At 42.6% G+C, this 26,287-nt stretch overlaps 1 protein-coding gene across 2 annotated transcripts in view; it reads right to left on the bottom strand.

The window, feature by feature from the left end:
* PTPRT (protein tyrosine phosphatase, receptor type T) overlaps positions 1 to 26,287 on the bottom strand; it is a 1,113,081-nt gene that overhangs the window by 115,459 nt on the left and 971,335 nt on the right. For both annotated transcript variants that reach the window (XM_025399269.1, XM_025399270.1), the window contains one exon: positions 4,494 to 4,642. In XM_025399269.1, the coding sequence (XP_025255054.1) occupies positions 4,494 to 4,642 (149 nt within the window). The remainder of the gene's footprint in view (positions 1 to 4,493; positions 4,643 to 26,287) is intronic.

The following is a 26,287-nucleotide window of genomic DNA, read 5'->3' as shown; positions in this document are numbered from 1 at the left end:
CATATCACAGGATTTCAACAAGGATTTGTTTTGAAGCATTTTTGTTTGGACTGAAAATGAACGAGAAGATGACATGTGAAAAAAAGAGATAAAGAAGAAGATTTAAGCACCAGAAGAAAGACCCAGAAAATGATCCCAGTGAGCAAAAGATCACAGAGAAAAATAGCAAGTACACAGGGCAGTAAGATCAAAATCAGATTACTTAATAAAAGCTGGCATTTCTTTAAATGGAAAACAATGCACATTGGCTGTCCTTGAAATGTGACACGTACTCCTTTTTTCAAGAATGCCAAGGCACTCCAAAGCAACAGCCATATCTAACAAAGCCCCATCACCCTAGAGCCCTGGCGGTCATTGTTCCTATACAATAGTAGGAGGTTGATTGAACAGATGTCACAGAACGTAGCAGTGACTTGAAATAGAAAACCCCAGAAAATAAACCTGTGCAGGGAGAGGTAGAATTTGAATTAGGCAAGGGCCCACCTGGTCAATAATGAAATAATTGCTCAAGACACATTCTTCTGTAATCTTTTGCAACGTAACAACTATTCTGTGCCCCACCTCTCTCAATGCTCCCTCAACATTTGCACGTAATCTCAGGGCCTCCTAAAGACACCGATTCAGAAGCCAGGCAGTCACTTCCCTAACGTCACAAAAATAGATTCAATTCTACATACATCAGGGTGATTTCAGAAGCAATTTCTCATCTCCGGTGTAAGCATTACTTACATTTCCCCCCTTCAAATCTCATCCCAGTGGTTCCACAGGGCATTTTAAAAGGTACCTGATGCATTCTAGGGCAGTCAAAAGATTCTGAGAGTGTTTCTGCAGCTGTAGCCTGAGGACGTCAGATGCATAGAGAGTCCTGATGTATTCAGTGATTCAGACAAATGCAAAATTTTCTAATAATTGAGTATAATAAGTCAATCATTATTGAAATCTTTTAGAAAGCAATACTGTTATAATGAATGCATATATGCAGTTATAGATGCATATTTGTGTATAGATGACTGTGTAGGTTTATAAATCTCTGTATGTATTTACATGTCTGTGTAAATATAAAACACGTCTGCATGCACATACATACATACCTCAATCATTTGGAAAGTTTGTCCCTGGCCTTTAAAACATCTAATTAGGTTTCGTTGGATATTTCTCCTCTTCCTTTATGGCAAGTTAAACTATTTCAGTCTTGGGTGTTTTCATCTTAAGGGTCTAAGTTTTGGCCCATAGCGAACAGTGACAATGTTCTCCTTTCAAACACAAGCAATCAGTGTTACCCAGGCTTGCATTTGAGATCAGAAAGATTGAGAACCAATATCTAAAATTTCAGGGTCACAATGATTGTCATGAATTTTTGGCCATAATCATTTTGCTTTTCAGAGTCCTCCCAGGGTACTTTTACAAACAGAAAAAAAAGTGAGCACAAGAGGCTGGACTGGACAGAAAAGGATGAATTGGTATTACTTGGCCAGTATTTTCAATCAGATAAACTTGCAAATGAACTTCTCTGCCCCAGGGCCAAAAACAGGGGATGCAGTGACACCTTAGCATACCCAGAGACTCAGTGAGCTCCTGATAAGCCTTTCTCATTTTTTCTATTATTATTAATTGACAGTAATTAATTATATATATTTATGGGGTATAGTGTGATACATGTATATAATGTATAATAATCAGGATAATTAATATATTAATCACCTCAGAATTTCTCATTCCTTTGTGTTAGAAACATTCAAAATCCACTGTTTTAGCTATTTGAAAATATCCAATAAACTGTTGTTAATTATAGTCACCCTACAGTACAATAGAACATTAGAACTTATTCTTCCTTGCTACCTGTAAGTTTGCAACACAGGTTGGTTTACAGATGCAAAATTATAGCTAGGATGTTCCTTTCTTTTAAGGAAAAATCAAGCCCATTTTCTTGTCAACCCTGGTCTGCGTCAACAACCAATTTCCCTGCTTCTAGGAAATGTATGAGTCTCAGTGATTTATCTGGATTGAAAATGGGAAAAAAAGGACTGGCTTCATGGTTAGGCAAACCGCAAATTTGCTCTGATCCCTAAGAAAAATAGAAGTTAAATATTTGCTCATAAGCAGTATGTACCATTAGACTTTGTCTTTAAAAGCCATTCTCTAACCTTAAGAAGAACTCAAACTTACCATCACGGGTAATGTGCAAAGTAGTATGATGTGTCTATTAATACGATGCAAAGTGAAGTACGTCATATCAGCTATGTCATATTTTTGCCAAAATGTTTAACCTGAATGTAATCATGATGAAAAAAAGTAGACAAATCTGGATTGTGGAACACTCTGAAGGACCACAGCCCTAGACTTTAAAAAAATGTCAAGGCCGGGCACGGTGGCTCATGCCTGTAATCCCAACACTTTGGGAGGCCGAGGTGGGCGGATCATGAGGTCAGGAGATTGAGACCATCTTGGTAAACACAGTGAAACCCTGTCTCGACTAAAAAAATACCAAAAATTAGCAGGGTGTGGTAGCAGGTGCCTGTAGTCCCAGCTACTTGGGAGGCTAAGACAGGAGAATGGTGTGAACCCAGGAGGCGGAGCTTGCAGTGAGCGGAGATTGCGCCACTGCACTCCAGCCTGGGCGACAGAGCGAGATTCTGTCTTAAAAAAAAAAAAAAAAAAAAAAAAAAAAAGTCAGTATCCTGACAGAAAAAATGAAGTTGAGAGGGCTGTTCTAGATCAAAGAGAGACACCTGAAAACCAAATACAATGTGAGCACTCTGATTGGATCCTGGATTAAAATAACAAACAAACAAGCAATAGAGAACATTTGAAGGACATTGAGGCAATTTGACTGTGAACTGGTATATTAGATCACTGAAGTAAGATTATACTTTATTGTGGTTATGTTGAAGAGGTGTCCTAGTTCTTAGGAAACACATACTGAATTCTCTGGAGGTAGAGTGTCATGATGTCTGCAACTTACTTCTAAATGGTTCCAAAATATTTGGGAGGAAAAAAAACATGGATAAGGGGAGAAAGAGAGAGAGGGTGAGTACAGCCAAGTGCAAAAGTGCAAATGTTGCAAAATGGTGGCAATTGGTGAATCTAGGTAAAGGGTATATGACTATTCAATTCGGCAATCTTCTCAACATTTTTGTAGGTTTAAACTAATCTCTCTTCCTGAAGGCAGCACATCAGTATCTGAGCATAGCTATTGCCTCTGTCCAAGTGCTGTATTCTAAATCTGGGCGCCTATGAGAACTCTCTGAACGACTTACAAAATCCATATCCCTCAGTTGGGTCCCACCTCTCATCCCCCAGGAGATTTTGATTCAGGAGATCAGGTGTGGGGCCCAGATATGGATGTGTTGAAAACTTCCCCAGGTGGGTTCTGTGCTGCACTGGAGCTTAGAAATCATGGGCCTGAGTTACTCTCAGATCTGGATCCATTTAAAACAAGCTGTGTGGCTCTGGGATGGCTGGCCAAACACACTAAGCATTGCATACCTTACCTATAAAATGGGAGCAATAATACTAAAGATCTTACAGGACTATGGTGAGGATGAGAGACAGTGTCTACATTATAGAAGGGGGGAATTTTTTTCTTTCTTTCTTTATCCTCTCATAGATCCCCATCATCCCCAACTGATCATATCTTGAGTGATTTTTACAAAATGGAATTTCTTCCATTTGTAGCTTACATGGTATGTGGAGGACATCCGTGTATGTACAGATTCTTTTAGACTTCTTGCATTACCCAATTTGGGAAGAGGCTGGGAAATCTAGTCTATTAACTGGCTGATATCATGGCTGTAAGAACAGAAGCCAGTCTGTCCACAAGGAAGCCTTAGATATTGGCAGTCTTGGAGTTCTCCTTAGGATAAGGGTTAACCCTGATATCTTAACCACTCAAATCTTGGGATCCTTTATTAACTCTGCACAAGGACTCAGGTGCCCTTGACCAATGCCACTTGGAACATTGGCTGTGGCTTGGAACTGGCAAACGTTTGAGGGATGTGGCTTCCAGTCTAAATATGTAACTCATCAGCCATTGTATTTTGGATAAGTTGCTTCTCTGAGCCTCAGTTTCCTAAGCACTCAGAGTGGAGACAGTCATAATCTATGACTCACCTACCTTATGTGGTGGATGTGAAACACTGATTTGAAAATCTTAAGCTACTCCATTCAGTGTGGCATATTTTCTCCTTAAGGACATAACCATCCTCCTCCTCTTTCTTTTTTACTGCTATTATTTTTAACCTGTCTCTATTTATGTCCACAAGCAGTTAGGATGACTTGCTCCCATTTCCATCTGATTTTTTAAATATTCCTTTTCACCTTAGGATGAACTGCCCCAAGTCTTTGTCAGGGAGAACCTTCATCCCAGTCCATCTCAGGGAAGCATCCATACCCTATGCCTGGCAGCACCTGATCAATGTGTCGGGTTCACAGCAGAAGTAGTAGGGCCGAGCTGGACCACGGATGTCCCCTTCCCCTTTGTTGGCTCTACTTACTGAATCCGTTGACGTCCTGAGAACTAGAAGAGAAGCCTTCATCATTGCGGCTGGCGCTGAGCTTGGCGGTGGGTTTGTCAGCAGAGGCCACAGGCCCCATCTCCCTCTGGGCTCCACTCTGGGTCTCCTTCTGCTTCTTGGCCAGCTTCCTTTGGGACATGTGCAAGGGGAAAAACCACAGTCAGATGGTGGCAGTTGCATTAAAGCATTGGGAAGATAGATTGTTCTTCCCCAATCCTCATCCTCAGCCCCCAAATCTGGTTCATTCTCCAGAAAAAGAATCAAGGCAGAACAAACCATGAATGGTTTCCGTTTACTCAGAAATAGGAGACTCACGCTGCTGCCTCACCCCCGACAATGCGTGTGTTCTATGTTTGAGCCTAAAATGGGAAATCAATGAGACTTGTACAATGCTTCCCCCACTCTCCTTTCAGAGGAAATCAACGAGACTTGTATTCCTTTCCCCAAGTCTCCTTTCAGAGGGAGGAAGTGGCTAGACTGGCCTTTCTGTTTCTGTGGCTCTGAATGAAATTAAAAATGGAGACTTGTCTTTCTCAGGAACTGAGCTCATCAAAAACCCACCAAATAATAGTAAAGTGAAGCAGGGGCTGGTGGTTGGAGGTGGATGAGTGTGCAGGTTAGTTTCACAGCTCAAAAGAAGGAAAGTTACAGCTGAATTGATGCAGTCTTATTCCTATGGGAATAAAAGACCCTCAGAACCAGACGGATATTATAATATCACTATTTTGATAATAATAGTGTAGAGCAGTGCTTCGCAAACTTTGGTGTAAATTTGAACCACCCGAAGACACACACACACACACACACACACACACACACACACACACAGAGAGAGAGAGAGAGAGAGAGAGAGGCTCCGGATCACTGAAGTAGGACAGGACCTAGAATTCTACATGGCCATCAAGTTCCCCAGGTGATTCTGACACCAACCATTGGAGGTTAAAACCATCAGCTTTGGTGTCAGACAGACTCAGGTTCATAGGTTACCTCTGCTGACTGCCAACTAGCTGCAAGACCCAGGGCAAATTTCTTACTCTAAATCCTGAACTATTCCTCTATATACTGTGGCAGATGACAGGACCAATCTTACTGGGCTGTGAGGATTAAATGAGACAATGCGTAAAATACACAGAGCACAGTGCCTTGCACATAGTGGACACTTGATGCCTAGCAGTTGCTATTCTTGTTTTTTATACTATTGCCAGTGGATCCAACTATACTGCAATGTTCGAATTCCCTCCCCAGCAGCCCCACTGTGGGATCCCATCTCTCCCTGAATTCTTGCAAGCAACATAGACTCTGACCTCACTGAGGAACTAAAAGGTTAAAAAGTTCTTTTCTATGGATTTAAAATCTATGTCCTTTACATTTTAACTGGATTGGTCTTAGATATATCATAAGAGATACAAAAATATGACTAACTCCTCTTGCATATAAGAGTTATTCAAATATTTCTAAAAAGCCAACATGGTCCCTCTGAGTTTTTCCAACAAATATGCATCTAAATATAGCTGTCATAGTCCTATCACATGAAAGGCTATAGGTTAAACATCAGATATCTTGAGAGTAAATTTCTCCAGGTCCCTTGCTCCGTCCTTCACAAGAGTAGGCTTCAAATTCAATTTTGGTCATTCCTGTCTCAACACACAAAGAAGAGATGTCCCAGAGAGGTCAAATGCAGTGCAATACAGGGACTAATTTTCCAAGGTTGAGCCCCACTGATCGCGAAACAGATAGTTTCAAGAGGTAACAATCTCGCTGCCAAAGGAAGTATAAAAGGAAATGATAAACCTCAACTTAGGCTGGGCACGATGGCTCATGCCTGTAATCCCAGCACTGTGGGAGGCTGAGCTGGGCAGATCACTGGAGCCTAGGAATTGAGACCAGCCTGGGAAACACAGTGAAACCCCATCTCTATAAAAATTACAAAAATTAGCCAGGTGTGGTGGTGCGTACCTGTGCTACTCAGCAGGCTAAGGTGGTAAGATCACTTGATCCCAGGAATTGAGACCAGCCTGGGCAACATGGTGAAACCCCATCTCTACAAAAATAACAAAAATTTAGCCAGGTGTGGTGGTGCGTACCTGTGCTACTCAGCAGGCTGAGGTGGTAAGATCACTTGAGCCCAGGAGGTGGAGGCTGCAGTGAGCCGAGATCACGCCTCTGCACTCCAGTCTGGGTGACAGAGACCCCGTCAAAACAAAAACAAAAACACAAAAAAAAAAAACAAAAAAGAAAACAGAAAAGAAAAAAAACCCCTAGATCTCAACTTAGAAGTGCTTTAGAGGCATTCACGTGGGACAAATTCCAGTTTGATAGCATCCTCCTTGAAACATGAATCTCATGATCTAGGTGTAGACTTCACAGGAGAATGACAGATGGCATACGCAAATGAGGACAGTTTGAAGAAGGTCTATTTATAAAAGGTCTGCTGATAAAGGTCACAAGCATATAGGGACCCAGGATATAACAGCATGTCAATCAGAGAGCTGTTTATTACCTATGGGACCAGAGGAACACATAGAGGAAGCAGTAACCAGAGCCCCAAAGGAGAGAGCTGTGAAGAGGAGGCACCGTGAACAGAAGCAGCAGCTTTCTCTTGAAAGTCCCAGCCAGTCATAGACAACCTCACAGGGAGAGAACCAGAGGCAAAAAAATGCCCTGACTACACCTTATGCCCTTCCTCTGGTCCCCTGTGGCAGCTCTCATTAGCTGAACCCAACAACAGTCGGAAGTGGCAAGTGATCTTTTTGACAGACTTCATACAGAATACACTCTAGAAGCAGAGAGCACAGTAGAGAAATGTAGAGAGGGGAACTGGATCCAGGAATCCCAACCAAGAAGAGAAAAGTTGCGTTTTTTTTTGTTTGTTTGTTTTGTTTTTTGAGACCATCTTATTCTGTCGCCTACGCTGGAGTGCAGTGGTGCAATCTCAGCTCACTGCAGCCTCTGCCTCCCAAGCTCAAGCAATTCTCATGCCTCAGCCTCAGCAGCTGGGACTACAGGTGTCTGCCACTGCATCCAGCTAATTTTTTGTATTTTAGTAGAGATGGGGTTTCACCATGTTGCCCAGGGTGGTCTTGAACTCCTAAGCTCCGGCAATCTGCCCGCCTTGGCCTCCCTAAGTACTAGGATAACAGGTGTGAGCCACTGTGCCCGGCCGAGAAAAGTTTCTTTATACTTCTTGTTTGGGCCATCATTTGAAGAAACATGTAGCCTAAAATGGAATTCTTCATTCATTATTGTTATTATTTTTTTTCAAGTTGGCTTGGGGAAAGAAAGGCACTCAGGAAGAGGAATGCATCTTCTGGTTATAATGCTTTGGCCACAGGCACACTGTTCTACCAGTGAAACGATTCCAGGCAGACGTACAACAAGAAATGAAGCATTGGATCAGTCAGGCAATTAGACAGGGGCGGGGGGAAGGCCAACAAAAGAAAAATGAGCAATTCTGCCGCTGATGACATTTCGAAATTTTATTCTTCATTTATTATCAAAAAGGAGTGTGTTTAAAAATGTATATGTGACCTTCTTAATCATAAATTTGAAAAGATATATAGCAGATTCTTTGCTTCTATCTGAGCTCTGCTCACATTGGCCCAGCAGGAAATAAAAGGAAATCTGATAAGAGAGTTAACTTTAAAACTATAAATGAGTATGTTTCGGAGGCTTTGATATTTCCTTGGGGGCAGAACTCTCAACCAATCTCATTCCGTTCAGGGTAAAGTAATATGGAAAGGGTTGTCTTAGGCACAGATCATTGGTTTTCAAAGGAATCATCATAATAATAAAAGCCTCACTGCTTTTATGAAAAAATGGTACTTTATAGAAATGTTTGGGTAGCTCTGAACACCTGTATTCAAAAAAGAAAAACTAAGCATCCCCAAAACACATATTTAAAAATTGGAAAGTTAACTGAATTGTAAAAATATCAGATATATTACCTCCTTGGTATTTAAAGCTGATGGCTGACTCTGTATGTTCATGGTGATAATAATGTTATATAATCATTTTAATGTAGGGACAGATGTTTTGGCAATTGGCAAAGACAGCTACAAGGCGGAAATGGAGAGGGTATTTGTGGAAGGAAATAAAACACAAAACCACAGTTTGGGGATCTATATCTATTCTTCCAGAATTCTGAATTTAAGTTTTTAAAAAAGACCTCTCAGTAACACAGAAAAATTGATATTCATCTCCATAGCCAAATAATTTAATTTACTACCCCCAGACCATAGAGGCTGGGTCTCTCTGGTCCCAGGGGCAGAATGAGGACCAGGTTGGCTTGATACAACGAAGGAATTTCTAGCAAAGTAGAACTGCTTAGGTCTCTTTTGGAAATACCTAATGCCTGAATTCCCCTCCCCAATTTTTCTTGTTTGGCAACCTTCTCTTCACCTTTTTAGGCCCTTATTTTTTTCTCTCAACAAAAGAGAAACCCAAATCTGTGAACAGGGCACTGGACTCTTAAACTATGACCCTTTAACTATGGACCAGGCTTCAACTCAATCTTATTCCCCTCACACAACCTTATCCTCCCATTTCAGAAAACATCAACTACCTCCTCCCACCATATTATTCCTCAATACTCCATATTCCTTGATGTGTCCCTCTTCTTCTCCACTGGTTGCCTCCTCTTTATCCTCCAAGGCTCAATGTAAGTGTCGCATCTCCTCTGAGGCTTCTCCCTGCTCTTCTACATAGAATTATTATTTTCTCTTCTGGTTTGACTCATCCATTGAACATGTACATGTATCAGTCTCTGCTAAATGCTACAAGATCATGTCTTCTTGACCTTAATCCTCATGGAACATGAAGACTAATGGCAAAGATAGGCATTAAACAGATACAGAGGTAGAGACAAAAATCACAAAGATGACGAACACCAAGAAGAAATACCTGTCGCTATGTAAGAGGTAGAACCTGGTTTGAACCCTGGCAGCAGATCAGGGAGGGTTTTGGTGCCATGTCAGCTAAGTACTTGTTGAGTCAAACTGCAGTGATTCAACTCTTTCACCTACTACGACAAGAACCTCTTAGGAGAAGGGCTTTTGACTCTTTGCACCTACTCCAATTTCTTGCTGAGTGTCTGGCACATGGCTCAATAAATTTGTTGCACAAATTTATACTTAAAAGTCTGCAACTTGAAGTGTAGAAAAGATGGTCCTCTTACTCTGAACACAAATTATAACCATTTTAAAAGTAGATATGTGCAAAGAAAGAGAAGGAAACGCCTGCATAAAATTATCAGGTGACCTGGAATATTTGTAATTAGAAATATTTTGGGTGGCAACTTAGCATTTCCTTCTTGGAATGTTTGCAGAATTAACAAAATGTTCATGGAAGCCAGAGATTTCCCCCGCAGAGCCCACAAAATATCTGCAGCTATAGCATGTTGAAGAAGAAAAAGAAAATCTCATCCAATAGTCACATGACTCATAGGATGATCATATAATTCAGGGAATTCTCAGAGCCTTCAAAACTCAAGTACTTATGACTTTCCGAATAGGGTTTTTTTTTTTGTTTTTTGTTTTTTGTTTTTTTTTTTCCCCCTGTAGTTACTCTGAGATTTTTGCCAACTGGGTCACACAATTTCGCCAGCAGGGGGTACCAAAAGCTGATAAAAAGAGAGTATGCATAAGCCTGTTTATTCCTCTGCAGGAACATTTCCAAGGCTGAAGAATGTTTTAAGACACAGCAATCCAAAGTTTACTGCTTCTGATAGGTGAGGACGAGGTGACGCGGCCATAGCTCTTGGCATTTTTCCTTCTAACGGATCACTTTGAGCTCTCTCTGACCTTTGCTTGTTAGCTGAGTGTGAGGGGTAGGTGACAGGGGATGTGCCCAGGATGGACCGTGAGTCCTGTGATTTGTTCTGAGTGCCACTCTTTACAAGGGATACTGGCAGGTAGAATGGCTCCCGGGAGAGGAATGAAGAGCTGTTAAAAGTGTGGAAATCGCGCTACAAGAGGAGGAGTGCATGAAACATCCAGGGACATTTCTCATGGAGAGGGAATACAAAGGAACGTTCTCTTCATGCATCTGATGGCTGGGTCTCTATGGTCCCAGCGGCAGAATGAGGACCAGGTTGGCTTGATACAACGAAGGAATTTCTGGCAAAGTAGAACTGCTTAGGTCTTTTTTGGAAGTACCTAATTCCTGAATTCCCCTCCCCAATTTTTCTTGTTTGGCAACCTTCTCTTCACCCTTTTAGGCCCAACTCAATGTCCCCTACTCTTAGAAGTCTTTGCCTGCTTCCCAAAGTTAGAAGTTCCCTCCTATTTACTCATTAATTTGTTGGACAAATAGTTAATGAGCAAATACTTTGAATCTGTGGTTGTTAGAAGGAAGGAGATAATGATATGAAAAACAAGACAGGAATCCTGCCCTGTTTGGCTTCTGCAAGTATTGAGCTCCCCGCTACGGGAGAAGTTTAAGTAGAGACTGGGAAACCACTTAGAAAAGAGGTAGTGGAGGATCCCAGGACTTGGACTCTGCAAAACCCTTGACTCTCTTCTGGGTTAGGAACAGGACCACCCAGCCAACTGGTGGGGGCAGGAGTCTTCAGGGTTCCACCTAGAGGTTTTCCCTGAATGAGGGATTCATGTCCACTCTCCTGGGGAGACACTGATCAGGTACTCTTCCTCTTCCCCATAGGGCTCCTCGTCTGGACCATCCTCCATTGGAATCTCCAGACAGACTTTCCTGGGAAATCATGAAGATTGAAATCCTGGAGTCAGAGAGAGATCTCAGTCATAGGAAGTGGACCAAAAAAAAAAAAAAAAAAAAAAAACATAAGTGAGGCCCTGCTTCTACTAAAAGCTAGCATTGTCCTCTTTGAATCCAGGATGCTCTGCTGGCGTGACTAGATCTCAGCTTAAAGCTACACATTGCAACTGTCAGGGAACTGCAGCATCTTCTCATTTCAAAGACAAGACACTGGCCGGGCGTGGTGGCTCAAGCCTGTAATCCCAGCACTTTGGGAGGCCGAGATGGGCGGATCACGAGGTCAGGAGATCAAGACCATCCTGGCTGACACGGTGAAACCCCGTCTCTACTAAAAAATACAAAAAATATTAGCCGGGCGTGGTGGTGGGCACCTGTAGTCCCAGCTACTCGGGAGGCTGAGGGAGGAGAATGGCATGATCCCGGGAGTTGGAGCTTGCAGTGAGCTGAGATCTGGCCACTGCACTCCAGCCTGGGCGACACAGCGAGACTCTGTCTCAAAAAAAAAAAAAAAAAAAAACCCAAAAAATCAAAGACAAGACACTGAGGCCTGGACAGAGTAGTCCCTTAGCTAGGATGCACAGCATGTAGGATACAGGCCCTGCTTTCTGCCTGCCAGCTCAGGACACCTGCTCCACATTCCTCCACCCTTCTTCTAATCTAGAAGGGCAAATTCAGTCTGTGGTACACATGATTCCGGTGTCTTACAAATGCAGCAAAACTTTATTCATCTATGCCCCCACTGACTCAGAACTACTGTAATTGAGGCAAAGGCTGAGCTACATCACATAAGAATCAATAGTGTAAACAGGGATATGGATGTGTGTAGCATTTAAAGGAGAATGCACTGCTTTCCCTCATATCAGGAGGCAGGACTGCACAGCAGTTAATATATTGGCTTTGGTGCCAGACAGCCTGGCATCAAAATCTGGCTCCATGTCAGACTAACTGTGCGAGCTCTTGCAAGTTACTCAGCCCTCTGCATGCCAGTTTCTTCCTGCCTGTAAAACACGGATTACAGTAGTACTTCCCCGTAAGACTATTGGGAGGACTGAATGGTATGTTGCTGGTAAACCACTTAGTCCAAGGTATGCACACAGTAAGCATTCAATAAATGCTCTCTGGTATGATAATATTTTAAATACAAAAAAACCATGTTAGTTTAAATAACCTCATTATCTATGAAATATGAATACTTTAAAGCAGATGCCCTGAATAATGTCTTTTCTCTAAAAACCTCCATTGACGTATTACAGAGCCATGCTTTCAAACTTTGACTGAGCAAATCATTTGCAGAGCTTTAAAAATTACCAGTGAGATTCTAATTTAATTGGTCTGGGGTGCAACCTGGGCATCTGGGTGTGCAGTAGTTTTCCAGGTGATTATAATGTGCCACTAAGCTTGAGCACCACCAATGCGGAACAGCTCTTCTCCAAGTGTGGCTTCCTTGGACAAGCAGCATCAGCTTCACCTGGGGATGTATTAGCAATGCAATTTCACTGGCCCCACCCCGATATACTGAATCAGAAACTCTAGGTGATCAATAAGCCCTCCAAGCAATTCTACTGCATGCCAAAGTTTGAGAACCACCAAAGGAGGTGGGCCGACTCTTAGCAAGTCTGAATTAGTAAAGTTTCATTCTTGAAAATGGAACACTAGGAGGTAGGAGACCTGGGTGCCGCGGGGTCCAGATCTCCAAATATCTCATTGAGTTGCCATGAACACTCCCTTTCCCCTCTCTAGGTATTGATTTCACTATGGGTGGGGGGCGGAGTTGGCATCTAAGAATCATGGCAATACCTGATACTTTTAAAATGCTTGTTATGGATTGAATTGTGTTCCACTCACCCACTTTCTGGCTGCAAAAGTCCTAATCCATGGTACCTGTCCATGTAACCTTATTTGGAAACAGGGTCTTTGCAGATGTAATCAAGTTAAAATGAGGTCACTAGGGTAGCTCTGATTCCCAAATGACTGATGTCCTTACAAGGAGAGGGAAATTTGGACCGAAGAGAACTGGAAGAATGGCACGTGACAACAAAGGCGGAGATGGGAGTAATGAGCCATAAGCCAAGGAACACGGAGGACTGGCAGGCACCATCAGCTGCCAGGAAGAGGCATGGCAGGATTCTACCTAGAGTCTGAGGGAGCCTGACCCCTCCAACACCTTGATTTTGGATTTATAGTTTCTAAAATTATGAGAGAGCACATTTTGGTTGCATTAAGTCACCTAGTTTGTGGGACATTGGTACAGTAGCCTGAGGAAACTAATAAAATGACCATAAAATAGTAAGTCCTAAATTAATATTATTTATTCAACAAACATTATAAAGTACTTATTCCATGCCAGCCACTATTCAAGGCCTTCATAAACAAGCTATTCAGTTCTTTAATTCTGTTGTGACACTATGAGCCCAGGAGTATTATCAGTTCCGTTTTACAGATAAAAGCATTGAGGCAGAGAGAGTTGAAGTAACCGGTAGAAAGCCACCCAGGCCTTCAGAGGCAGAGCTAGGATTCAAACACTGGCAGTCAGGCTTCTAAGTGTTCTCTAAGATTCCCTGTTATGTCATGCTTAGGCAGAGGGCCACCACATATCTCCCCTTGTCCCAAACCTTTCTCAGCTGCCTCCCTTTCTCAGCTGCCTCCCTTTCTCCCCAGGCAAACACACACTCACACATATGCACACATGTGCACAGACACCTGCAGCCAGAAAGCTCTCACTCACCACCACTCACGGCCTGCAGACAACGAGCATCCTGTCTGCTCATTGCCTCTGCTGGGTACCAATTCTGGAGCATAGCTGGTTCGTCCTTTCCCTCCTGCCCCATCACCCTCGTCTAGGGCTTGTGAATCCCCCAGCACGGCAAAGGTACAGAAGCAGCAGCAGCAACAGCAGCAGCAACAGATGTCATCACAATCTGAAAGGCCAAAGGACTTGCTCTTTTACTTCCATCCCTTTGCTGTCTTGCTGTCCATGTGTGTGCCGCTACCTGTCTATCTCTGCTTCTTTATTCTGCCTGTGGCTACCTCTCTGGCCTGGATGGGCTCTCCTACCAATCACACTCTTTCCACTTAGGCAGTAGTCAGACATTTTTGGACCGTTCTCTGGATTTGGCAGTGAAATCAGAGCAGCAGAAGGCCTGAAACACAGGTGAGGCCCTCCTCCCTCTGGGTATGTGGCCACACTGGTCCCTGGGCCCTAAAGCAGAGCCTAGTAGGAGCAGCATTGACTTTGGAGCCAGACTGCTTAGGTTGAAATCCTGGCTTCACGATTTATTAGCTGTACAGCCTTGGGCAATTACTAAACCTCTCTATAACTCAGTTTCCTCATCCGTCAAATAGGAATAATTATAATGAATTTTCTTAACAATGCTTTGAGGTAGATACTAACTTATAAATATCAAAGTACTTAACTAGGATCTGTCACCTACCAAATAAGCTCTACATAAGCATTTGTTACATAATAGGTGATAAGAAGGAAAAAAGTGCTTCAAAGCAGAGTGTGACCAGAATTCATGGTTCAGACAATGGGAGCTGCCCTGAATGAATGCTGTCTGAGCTCTGAACCCCTGGGTTGGGGAGATGGCCCCTCTGTTCTTGGTGTTGCAGAAATACTATGGGCTCTGACTCTGGACTGACTTGGCTCCAAACAGCAGTGTAAAAGTGATCATGTCTCCATTTCTATGACTCTGTGAGACTCAGTTTCCTCGTCTATAGAATAGAATTTAACATACCCTAATTTGCAGAGTTACTGTGATGATTAGAAATGACAAATGATGATAGTTCCCTAGCATGGTCTTTGGCATATAAAGATATAAACAAGGGCTAGTTCTTTTTTATCCTTCTCCTCCTTCCTTGCCCCAGCAATCTGCATGACTTTTTCCTTGCTTTAATTTTTAATTTTATGTTTGATCTGCTTTCTGAGATGAGCACTCCAGGGAAACAAGGTGACTAATTTTTCCTCTCAGTAGTTTCATCTTGCTCTATCCATATCCGGCTCATACAACCCAAAACCAAACCAGACAGTGGGGCAGATGCTCTTCCCCATTCATGCTTTGACCTTCAGTTTCACATGATTAAAAGTTGTAGAATCTTGGATTCTCCAGGCTGGAAAGGCCTTACCAGTCATTTTCCCACCCTAGCTAGGAGACTTCTTGCAGCAGCCCCAGCCAGAGGATATCCAGCCCCTGACTGCCAAATTCCAGCAACCCAAACTCATCACCTATATGGGTAGCTCCTTACCAGGACTGCACTTCCCTATATAGGGTCATTCCTTGCTGAGCTGAGGCCGAGCTAAACTCTGTCTCCTGAAGGCCTCACCCTTTGGATGCTCCTCCTCGGTCTGTCTGCTATATCCCAACACAGCCTGTATGTGGATAGATGATGACCATGAATTCTTCAAGCTTTATCCCAAGCAACCTCTTCCAAGCAGTATCTCCTGGTTGCTGAGGCTCTGTGGCTATTTCCCTACAGTTGAGTGAACCTCCTTCTCCATTCCACACTCACATGTCCACATGTGATCTCAGATCTCAAACCAGGACTCCAGGGTGATCTCCCTCTCACCAACTCACAACTGCCTCCTCTCACCCCGACCCCATCTTAGACGTTCAGTTGCCAACTAGAAACATTTCCTTCTTGCTGAATTGCCAACTCACAGGGCTATTGCCCTGCTAGATTATAACCACAAGGATAACAACTTTGTTGGCCTTGTTCACTACCAATTCCCCAGGGGCTTACATAGATTTTTGGAACAAGCAGGTATCCTGTAAAGACTTGTTGAATTAATGTATTAAGAGATGATCACAAGTCCTTCAAATCCCATTCAAATCATCACTTCTTCCAGGAAGCCTTTTCTGATCTCTCCCTGACAGGGCAGGCCTTCCTTCTGTTTTATATCCCAGTCATTTGCCTATCTTCTGTCATCACTTTTCATTGTAATCAATGTACAAAATATACATATTTGTATATTATATTTGTATTTCCTTTAGCACATAGCTTAGCACTTGCCACAATGTTGTAAAAGCTTTAAACATGTTTATGGAATGAATGAATGAACTGAGTGACACTTTCTGTTCCTTTATGGTTGCCCTGTCCCATATGTGAGCTTCCCCATGTCTAAGGCTTGACCCTTCTCGTCAATTTCTGCACCAAATTTCTGTACTTAAGCAGGGTCCTACTTACTATTCTATAACTTGGCTTTCTATTGCAGGTAGTGCATGGCAATGATTCTCAGACTTGAGTGTGCATCAGAATCACCTTGGTAAGCGGCATTGTTGGTCTCCATCATCAGAGTTTTTGATTTGGTAAATCTGGGGTAAGTGCAAAAACTTTGCATTTCCAAGTTCCTAGGAGATGCTGGGTTCTATATTTTGAGAACCACTGGTCCATGGAATGTCATCCTCTGCCCCAGAGGGGATCACATACCATTTATCTTCCATCTTTTCTTCATCAGTCACCTCAAACATTACATCCAGGCTGGGCACAGTGGCTCATGCCTGTAATCCCAGCATTTTAGGAGGCTGAGGCAGGTGGATCACCTGAGGACAGCAGTTCGAAACCAGCCTGGCCAACATGGCGAAACCCCATCTCTACTAAAATACAAAAATTAGCCAGGCATGATGGAGGGTGCCTGTAATCCCAGCTACTTGGGAGGCTGAGGCACAAGAATTGCTTGAACCCGGGAGGTGGAGGTTGAAGTGAGCTGAGATCACGCCACTGCACTCCAGCCTGAGGGATAGAGTGAGACTCTGTCTCAAAACACACACACACACACACACACACACACACACGCACACACAAAATTACATCCATCCCCCACTCCACCCCAAAACTGTAGATGGGCATAAGACCATCTATCCTTTAATCCACAATTCCCATTTTTCTAGAATTTTATCCTAAGGAATAAGAAGGAAAATATACATGTATCATGTAGGTACCACTGGAAACACAGCTTCCTCTATGCCAGGATTTTTCAACCTCAGCACTGTTGGTATTTTGGGCCAGATAATTATTCGCTATGTGTGTGTTGGGGAATTACCTAGTGCACTGTAGGATTCTTAGTAGCATCCTCCTTGGTTTCTACCCTCTAGATGCCAGTAGTTCCTCCTACTCCCAGGTATGTCAATAAAAATGTCTCTAGATATTGCAGATTTTTTGGGGGGGGGGGCAGAATTGCACCTACTACTGGCATAGTTAGGTAAATGTAATAGTTTAACATTTAGCAGATACTACCATGTGCTTCGTATCTTAAACATAGCTCTGATTTTCACAACACTAACAAGGTAGTGATTATTTCTTTTGTTTTATAGATGAGGAATTCAGGGCCCACAAGGGTTAATCCTAAACTTATAAAACAGGTAAGGGGAACAGGTGGGATTTGAGCCTGCTGAGAGCATGCTCTCCTCCTCACCCAACTTGGCTGCCTTTCTTTAATAGCAAGCGATTGGTTAAAGCCTTGTAAATGTCTAACAATAGGGAATGGGTTCAGTAAATTATAGTGCATCCCCTGGATGGAATATTATGCAGCTATTAAAATGATGGGGGGCCATTAAAAATGAAAACTGTGTAATGACATGGAAAAATGCTAACTGGATTACCTTAAGTTAAAAAATACTAGAAAATAAAAATGTGTCTACATTGTGATTATAACGATAAGGAAGTATATCTATGTGCGAATGGTTCATATGTGAGATTGAGGATATTAAGGATCATTTTCCTTTCTTCCTTGATATCCATTATTGTTATCAGAGTGTCTTCATGTTCCTAATTCCTAAGTAGTAGCAGAGTAATGATAAGATTCAAGATGTTAGGTTTGCCCTAGGCCCTTCTTCCACCTGAATTAGAATGAACGCTTCTCTAAACTCTGACTACAGCAAGGGGTTGATTTACCCTTACTTTCCCTTCTATTAGCACTGTTGCATCTATGTTTGTGAGCCCAGGCCCCTCTCCTTGCACTGACCAGCTTCTCTAAAGCACAGAAAGCTGGAAGCATAGAAGAAAACTCTGAAGGCATTGGTGTGAATCACTCTGGGAGCCAGGGCTATTAGGAACATACAGTCTTAGAGTAAGAGATGCATCTGTCTGTCACAGGGTACTGAGTGGTGCACTGTCTCATGCATTATGCATCAAGAGTGGCCTGGCACCCTGGCCCGGCTGTGCGGGACAAGTCTTGCAAAAGAAACATCTGATGAACTGATTGGAATGTCAAAATGTCATTAAGGATAAATTAATAGATGTGTTACTCTGGCTGTAAGAGGCAGTGCCAGCAAGACAACAGACAGCTGGTGGGCTGTTCTCCAGCCCAAGACAGACGGCGTTTGCAATGGAGATTCATGGCCTTTATGCAACGTGAGGTGCTTTGCAGGGAGAAGAATAAACAGAAATGCTCCAGCACTTAAGCGCCATAAAATCACAAGCATGAGATAAATTAATTAGTGTACACTAGGAAGGCGGCTGGTCTGTCTGCGCTCCTGGGGAAAGCTAGAATGGATGGCACTGGGTTAGAGATGACGGGCCCCTACACCAGCCTCCGAAAGAAAAGCAATTGAATTTAATGTGCAATCATAAACTGCCGCTGATGGAAAGATAAGTCTGGTCAGTGTTTGTGTTTTCAGGGATACTATTTCTGCCTACTGCTTCAAACGCTTTGTGTCTGTGGGTCAAGTATCTGAGAGGACTGGGGAGACCTGGGAACTAGTTCTGCTTATAACGCCATGTGGGGTATGAAGGGTGTTATAATCTCAACACACAGAGCAACTCTCAGGGAGGCCTGACTCCCCCCGTGCCTTTCTAGATAGGGGTGGTCCATTCTTCTGTGATAGGAGGCTCACCACTTCCCATTCAACCTGACCCAGTGTTAGATAAGGATTGTTAGAGAGTTCTTCTTTAGACTTCCCTAGCGTCTTGCTCCTTATAACTTAACAACCTCAAAGACAACAAGAATAGCTAATGCTTACTGAGTGCTTGCTGGGTGCCAGGCATCGGGCTCTGGTCAAGTTACAATGTTATCATGTATTATCTCTATTTTGCAGCGTAGGAAAAAGATGACTGGAGGGTATGAGAGACATGCTGAAGATCACACAGCTAGTATATGGCAGGGCCAAGATCCAAACCTGGGGCTGCCTGAGGCCAGGCCTTGACATCTTAACTATCACACGGTTCTGAGTCCTGTAACTACCATTAATTGGATGGAGCCTGGCTTTTACAGCAATATAGAATAGGACAAGGCAAGACAGATGAGAACTCACATGTAGCACATACTGGCCACGGCTAAGCACCTGGCCTGGGTCAGCCTAACACATCGTTCATGCAGTAGCCTTTTTGGAGTACGGAAATTATTTCCCCATCTGAGGTATCTATTTTCTTTTTAAAAAAGGTATATATATATATATATATTTTTTTTCAGCATACAAAAATCGGTTTCACTTCTGTGTATCTATAATGAACAAATAGAATCTGAATTTTCATAAATAGTACAATTTACAGTAGCACCCAAAAAAGAAACACTCAGATATAAATCCACCAAAATACACATGGGACCTACATGACAGAAACTATAAAATGGTGATGAAAGAAATCAAAGAAGATCTAACCAAATGAAGAGACATACATGTTCCTAGGCTGGAAGACTCAGTATTGTTAAAAGGTCACTTCTCACCAAATTGATCTACTGATTCAATGCAAACCTAGTCGAAACTCAGCAGGATATTAACAAGCTTGCAGATATCAACAAGCTAAAATGCCATTGTACATTTATTTCAAAGAAAGAACAGGGAGGCAGGTCGTGATGGGTCATGCCTGTAATCCCAGCACTTTGGGAAGCTGAGGCAGGAGGATTGCTAAGCCAGGAGTTCAAGACCAGCCTGGGCAACATAGTGACACACTCTCTACAAAAAAATAAAAATACAAATAAAAATACATTAATAAAAAGAAAGAATGGGGAAAAGCCTCTAAACCTTAAATGTCCAGAAAATATAACCTGAAACATTGTTATGTTAAATATCACAATCATTTAGGTATAGTTTTTAAATAAAGTTTTTTATGTATGTCTGGTATAACTAAATTGGAATAAAATTCTCTCCAAGGTACAACCCTTTTTATAAGATATTATAAACAAAAACGTTAAGAGACAAAAATTTACTCAATGAAGTTTAAGTAGGACTCAAGAGGCCCATTTAAAAAACAATGAACTTGATCTCAACTCTATCCTTTCTTTAATCTTGCTCCTATTTCTCCAATGCAGATGATAAATTTCATACCAATTGTGAGACAGGGAATGATCTTGCTCCTGTTTTAGGGACAGTGAGTATATTTAAAGAAATGATACAGTTGGTAGAGTTTTTTTTTTTTTTTTTTTGAGATGGAGTCTCACTCTGTCTCCCAGGCTATGAGTGCAATGGTGCGATCTCGGCTCACCGCAATCTCTCCGCTTCCCGGGTTCAAGCAATTCTCCTACCTCAGCCTCCCGAGTAGCTGAGATTACAGGCATGCACCACCACACCCAGCTCATTTTTGTATTTTTAGTAGAGATGGGGTTTCGCCATGTTGGCCAGGCTGGTCTCAAACTCCTGACCTCAGGTGATCCACCCACCTTGGCCTCCCAAAGAGATGGGGTTACAGGCATGAGCCACCGTGTCTGGCTAGTTGGTAGAATTTTTCATTTGATTGGTATAGTGGTCCATTCTCATACTGCTGTAAGGATACTACCTGAGACTGGGTAATTTATAAACAAAAGGGTTTAATTGACTCATGGTTCTGCATGGCTGGAGAGGTCTCAGGAAACTTACAATCATGACAGAAAGCAAAGGGGAAGCAAGGCACATCTTACATGGTGGCAGGAGAGAGAGCATGCAAGGGACACTGACACTTTTTTTTTTTTTTGAGACAGAGTCTTGCTCTGTTACCCAAGCTGTAGTGCAGTGGCATGATCTCAGCTCACTGCAACCCCCACCTCTCAGGTTCAAGCGATTCTCATGCCTCAGCCTCCCAAGTAGCTGGGACCATAGGTGCATGCCACCATGCCTGGCTAATTTTTGTATTTTTCGTAGTGATGAGGTTTCATCATGTTGGCCAGGATTTCTCAAATTCCTAATCTCAAGTGATCCACCCACCTTGGCCTCCCAAAGTGCTGGGATTACAGATGTGAGCCACCGTGCCCGGCCAAAACTGCGACTTTTAGAACCATCAGATCTCACAATAACTCCCTCAGTATCATGAGAATAGCGTGGGGGGAATCGCCCCCAAGATCCAGTCACCTCCCACCCATTTCCTCCCTCGACACATGGGGATTACAATTTGAGAGGAGATTTGGGTGGGGACACAGAGCCAAATCACATCAGTTGGTTTTTATTTTTTCTACTTTAATTTAGAGCAAAGGGTAAGGACTAACTTTGGACCCTTTCACTCCATCTTTCCCCTGCACTCAGACCTGTGAAGTGTTTCTCTCTGGGGCAGGGGCTGTAGTACCTACCAGTTTTGCTGTCATGTAAAGTAAGTAGCCTCTTTCAGAATCCCTGCCACAGCCACCCCCAATTCATGATGAAAACACAGCACTAGTAATTAGCACCTCTTTTTCTCCACAGGTTTCTTCCTTCATATGGCCTGTGCCCCTGCTCAGTGTGGTGAGACTTCATTTCCTTACATTTAAAATATTTCCTCATTGGAGTGACTCAAAGACTTCGTGAGATACCTGTGGTGTCATGAAATATTAAGATTGGTTTTTGTCCACTGTGCTTGGTTTATAACTACCATATACCTTGTTACAGTCTTTTGCTATAATGTTGGGTGTGTTAGGGTCCAGGGGAAGGCCTCAGGAGATACACCCTCTCTCCATCCTTCCTTTCACCTGCCCCAAGGCAGGACTCTCATCTTCCCCTGCTTTTCTCACTGTGGATCTTAAGACCTTCCTCTGAGAGGGTCCCACTTCATACCAGCGGGGAGGAATGCTGATTTTATGAAGCTCCCCTAAGAACCCAAGAGGGCTGCGTTTCAAGAGAGAACTTCCAGATAGCTGAATGCATGGAGATTCCTGGAGGGTGGTGCCCCGGGGAAGATATGGAAGCTCCACATCTCTTCCCCCAAACCTCACCTTATGTGTCTCTTCATCAGTATTATTTGTAATATGCTTTATAACAGACCATTAAACATGTTTCCCTGAGTTCTGTGAGCTGCTCTAGCAAATTAGTTGAACCCAAAGAAGGGGTTGTGGGAACCCCAACTTGAAGCCTGCTGGTCAGACATTTCAGAGGCCCAGGCTTGTGACTGGTGTCTTGGGGAATGGGAACAGTCATGGGGACTGAGCCCCTAACCCGTGGGATCTGACACTATCTCCGGGTAGGAACTGAATTGCAGGACACCCAGCTGGTGTCTATGGCTTGATATGTGGGGAAATCATCCTATACATTTGGTTACAGAAATCCTCTTCCATGTTGATGACTGTGGTAGTGTGAGAGTGGAGAAAAAACACACTTTGAGAGAGTTTTTCTTGACACAATACTTATGTGAAAGTACTTGGTAAACTACAAAACAGGAGTAGACAGAGTAATAGAAAACATAAAATATACTGGTCAGGCGCAGTGGCTCACACCTGTAATCCCAGCACTTTGGGAGGCTGAGGTGGGCGGATCACAAGGTCAGGAGATCAAGACCATGGTGAAACCCCGTCTCTACTAAAAATACAAAAATTAGCCGGGTGTAGTGGAGCAGCACCTGTAGTCCCAGCTACTCAGGAGGCCAAGGCAGGAGAATGGTGTGAACCCGGGAGGCGGAGCTTGCAGTGAGCTGAGACAGTGCCACTGCACTCCAGCCTGGGCAACAGAGTGAGACTCTGTCTCAAAAAAAATAAAATAAAACAAAATAAAAATAAAAAAATAAAATAAAATATACTAATAATAACTATAAGGTACTGAGCACCTACTATGCACCAGATATAAAAACCAGATGTTATATACGCATTCAATTATCTTATGCTGTCCTGGTAAATCCCCACAGCTACCGCCCACATTTGGTATTATTGTCCCCAAGTTACAGATGAGAGAACAGGGGCTCGGAGAATTTAAGTTAGTGAGCGACAAAGTCCAGGATTCAAGCCTCAATCCAGTCCATGCTCTTTTCACTACAATGCTGCTTCCAGGTGTCGGTTATTCTTTTCCTCTTTTCCTCACCATTCAGAGCTAAGGCAAAAGCACTGTTTAGCGCCCTTAAGTCATGGAAGATGAGATTACAGAAGTACAATTTTTGACCAAATTGCCCCTTGCCTACATGGCTGGAAAACATCAGAGTAAAACAGTCAATGCGTATACTTCGAATCAGCCACAGATCTGGAAAAACCTTAGATCCCACGCTTTCATGGTAGCTCTGCTGTATAAAGGAAAGATAAGAAAAAATAACATGAAATCCCCTACCAACCAGAGATGAGCTTAGATTTTTCACCAAAAGTTCTCATCTGGTAGATTCCCAAATCAAAATTGGTATAGGGAAGGAAGAATGAAATAAAGTATAAAGACTTAGCTCTTCTCCATTTCTGAAAAAGTCCATTGTTGCTAAGCTGTTTTCCCAAACAGAAGAAGCCTTCTTTAGTCTCGAGGCTCAATTTGGTTTACAACATTAATAAAATGATATTTATACTCTTTACAAAAATCAAGTATTTCATTAAAAGCAGGGTTTTGACCACACTACTCTTTCTATTCTTCCACTTAAAAAAACATGGGTGATTGTAGTATACCCACCAATTCCCACCCTCTTACAATGTTCACAGTGGTTCAAAGCCCTTAGAATAAAAAACTGCTCCAGAAAGTAACTCAGCCAATGTTCTTTTATTCTGTTAAGAAAGAGATTTCATCAGCGGAAGCACTGAGTCCCTTGAGGCTTCAGGGATAAAGAAAGGCTTCTGAACACACACTTCTCATGAGATAATCATGGTGGAGGAGACTTTACTCCTCATAATGCCTCCAAAACCATAATGAGTAGTGATTGTTGCAATAGATACTATTTCAATATGTATGTGCTCAGGGCATTTTTGCCCTTTATTAAATGACCTCTGTACATTTATGAACAGTCCAAGGATTGTCTACCTCAATACCTAAAAAAGGAAATGATGCCACTAAATAGCATCTTGTCTTCTATAGATTTTGCTTTCCAAACTCAGGTTCCATCATCATACTCAAAATCGTGTGTATCTGATGATCCTATGGGACCAAACTCTCAACTAAGGTTCTGGACTAAATGGCCAGGCTAATGCTTCATGATGCTCTTTCAAATGTCTTTATTTGATAGCCCTGGATTCTCAAGCCCTTCCAGATGGGTGGTTCTCAACTATGGTTTCAGATTAGAATAACCTGGGGAACTTTAAAATGTCTGGGCACTACCCCAGACCAGTTAAGTCAGTTCTCCAACCTCTCTTTATAATAAAGACTGTGGCTTGGGGTCTCCTCCCTAGCTGAGTGCCCTCCCCAAAATACACCAACTCCTCTAAGCTCTGTTCCCAGAAAGGCAACATTTCTAATGGCACTGTTCAGAATATGGTGGCCCCTCTCAAATTCTGACAACCTTGCCTTTTTAAAGGAAGGTGTTGCCAGCCACATCTCAAAAAAAAAAAAAAAAAAAAAAAAAAAAAAAAAACCTGTCCCCCAGCCCCTGTATTTGGAAATGGCCATGGTAGCACACTCCCCCGACCCCATTCAACCCCAGCTCTTTTTCTGCCCACCGGTCTACAAAGTCTTCTCATATAAAAATGACATCGTCTTCCTTTGTAGTTCTGGCCAAAATCATTAGTTATCTCTTTTCTTTCTTGTTGATATCACCATGGATGGATGCCAGGAGGAGGGTTGTCTTACCCAACCACTTGGAGCGGAAAATCTGTGAAGTTTAAGGACCACCATCTAAAATCCTCCTACTTCATTCTATTTTCAAATTCTTCTTCTACATAACCTATATCTGGTAGTTAAAATTGATCTCTCCCCTCTCTCTCTCTCTCTTTCTCTCTCTCCCTCCCTCCCCCACCCACCTCCCTCTGATTTATCAAACCACTGCTTTGTTCTAGCCTAGCTCTATAATTTCATAAATGACAATAATTCCCCTGGCACGTACACTGTATTAATTTCTTAGGATAATCCCATGAATTGAACACTATAATTCCCACTTTACAGATGAGAAAACTGAACCTCAGAGGGTTTAGGATTCACAGATACTAAGTAGTATAAATAGGACTCAAACTTTCTCCCTGCCCTTTTCTTTCCCTCTCTATCCCATTCCTTTCTTCCTCTTCTTTGCCTTTTAAAGTTTTTTTCCTAGCATGCTATCAAATTAAGTAATGAAAAATAGTGTGTTTCTGTGTGTGTGCGTGTGTGTGTTTTTCAATGTTATGAGGCCAAGGAGAAAAGTGAATGAATGCGTCTTTTTATTTTTGAGACAAAATCTCACTGTGTCACCCAGGCTGGAGTACAGTGGCGCGATCTTGGCTCACTACAAACCCTGCCTCCCGGGTTCAAGCGATTCCCCTGCCTCAGCCTCCTGAGTATCTGGGACCACACCATCCAGCTAATTTTTACATTTTTAGTAGAGATGGGGTCTCACCATGTTAACCAGGCTGGTCTCAAACTCCTGACCTCAGGTAATCCACCTGCCTGGGCCTCCCAAAGTGCTGGAATTACAGGCATGAGCCACCGCGCCTGGCCGAATGTGTCGTTTCTTTAAGGCAACATCTTGCATCTACTTTATACCAAAAACTTTACTGGACCCGTTAACCCATGGTATCTTCCCTCAAAGGAGAATCAGGGACTTCTCCCCTTTGTTATGTCTTCACTGCTCTTCTTTTCATGCACTTCTAACATTATTTTGTAACGTTAACAGGCTCAAGATCCTTTTAAGCTGTGAGCTCCTTGAGAGAGTATTTCTTACTAAAGACTCAACAATTTTCTCTCCTTAGCACAATGGAATTGCTCAGCAAATGCTTATGAATGAAATAATATGACACTTAAACATCAGAGCTATTCTAAAATGTAGGTGTTATGACTCCCATTTTACAGATGAGAAACTGAAGTTGAGAT

The sequence above is a fragment of the Theropithecus gelada genome, chromosome 10 (assembly GCF_003255815.1).
Source record: "Theropithecus gelada isolate Dixy chromosome 10, Tgel_1.0, whole genome shotgun sequence".
Taxonomy (NCBI): Eukaryota; Metazoa; Chordata; class Mammalia; order Primates; family Cercopithecidae; genus Theropithecus; species Theropithecus gelada.
This window is presented reverse-complemented; position numbering and strand designations above follow the sequence as displayed.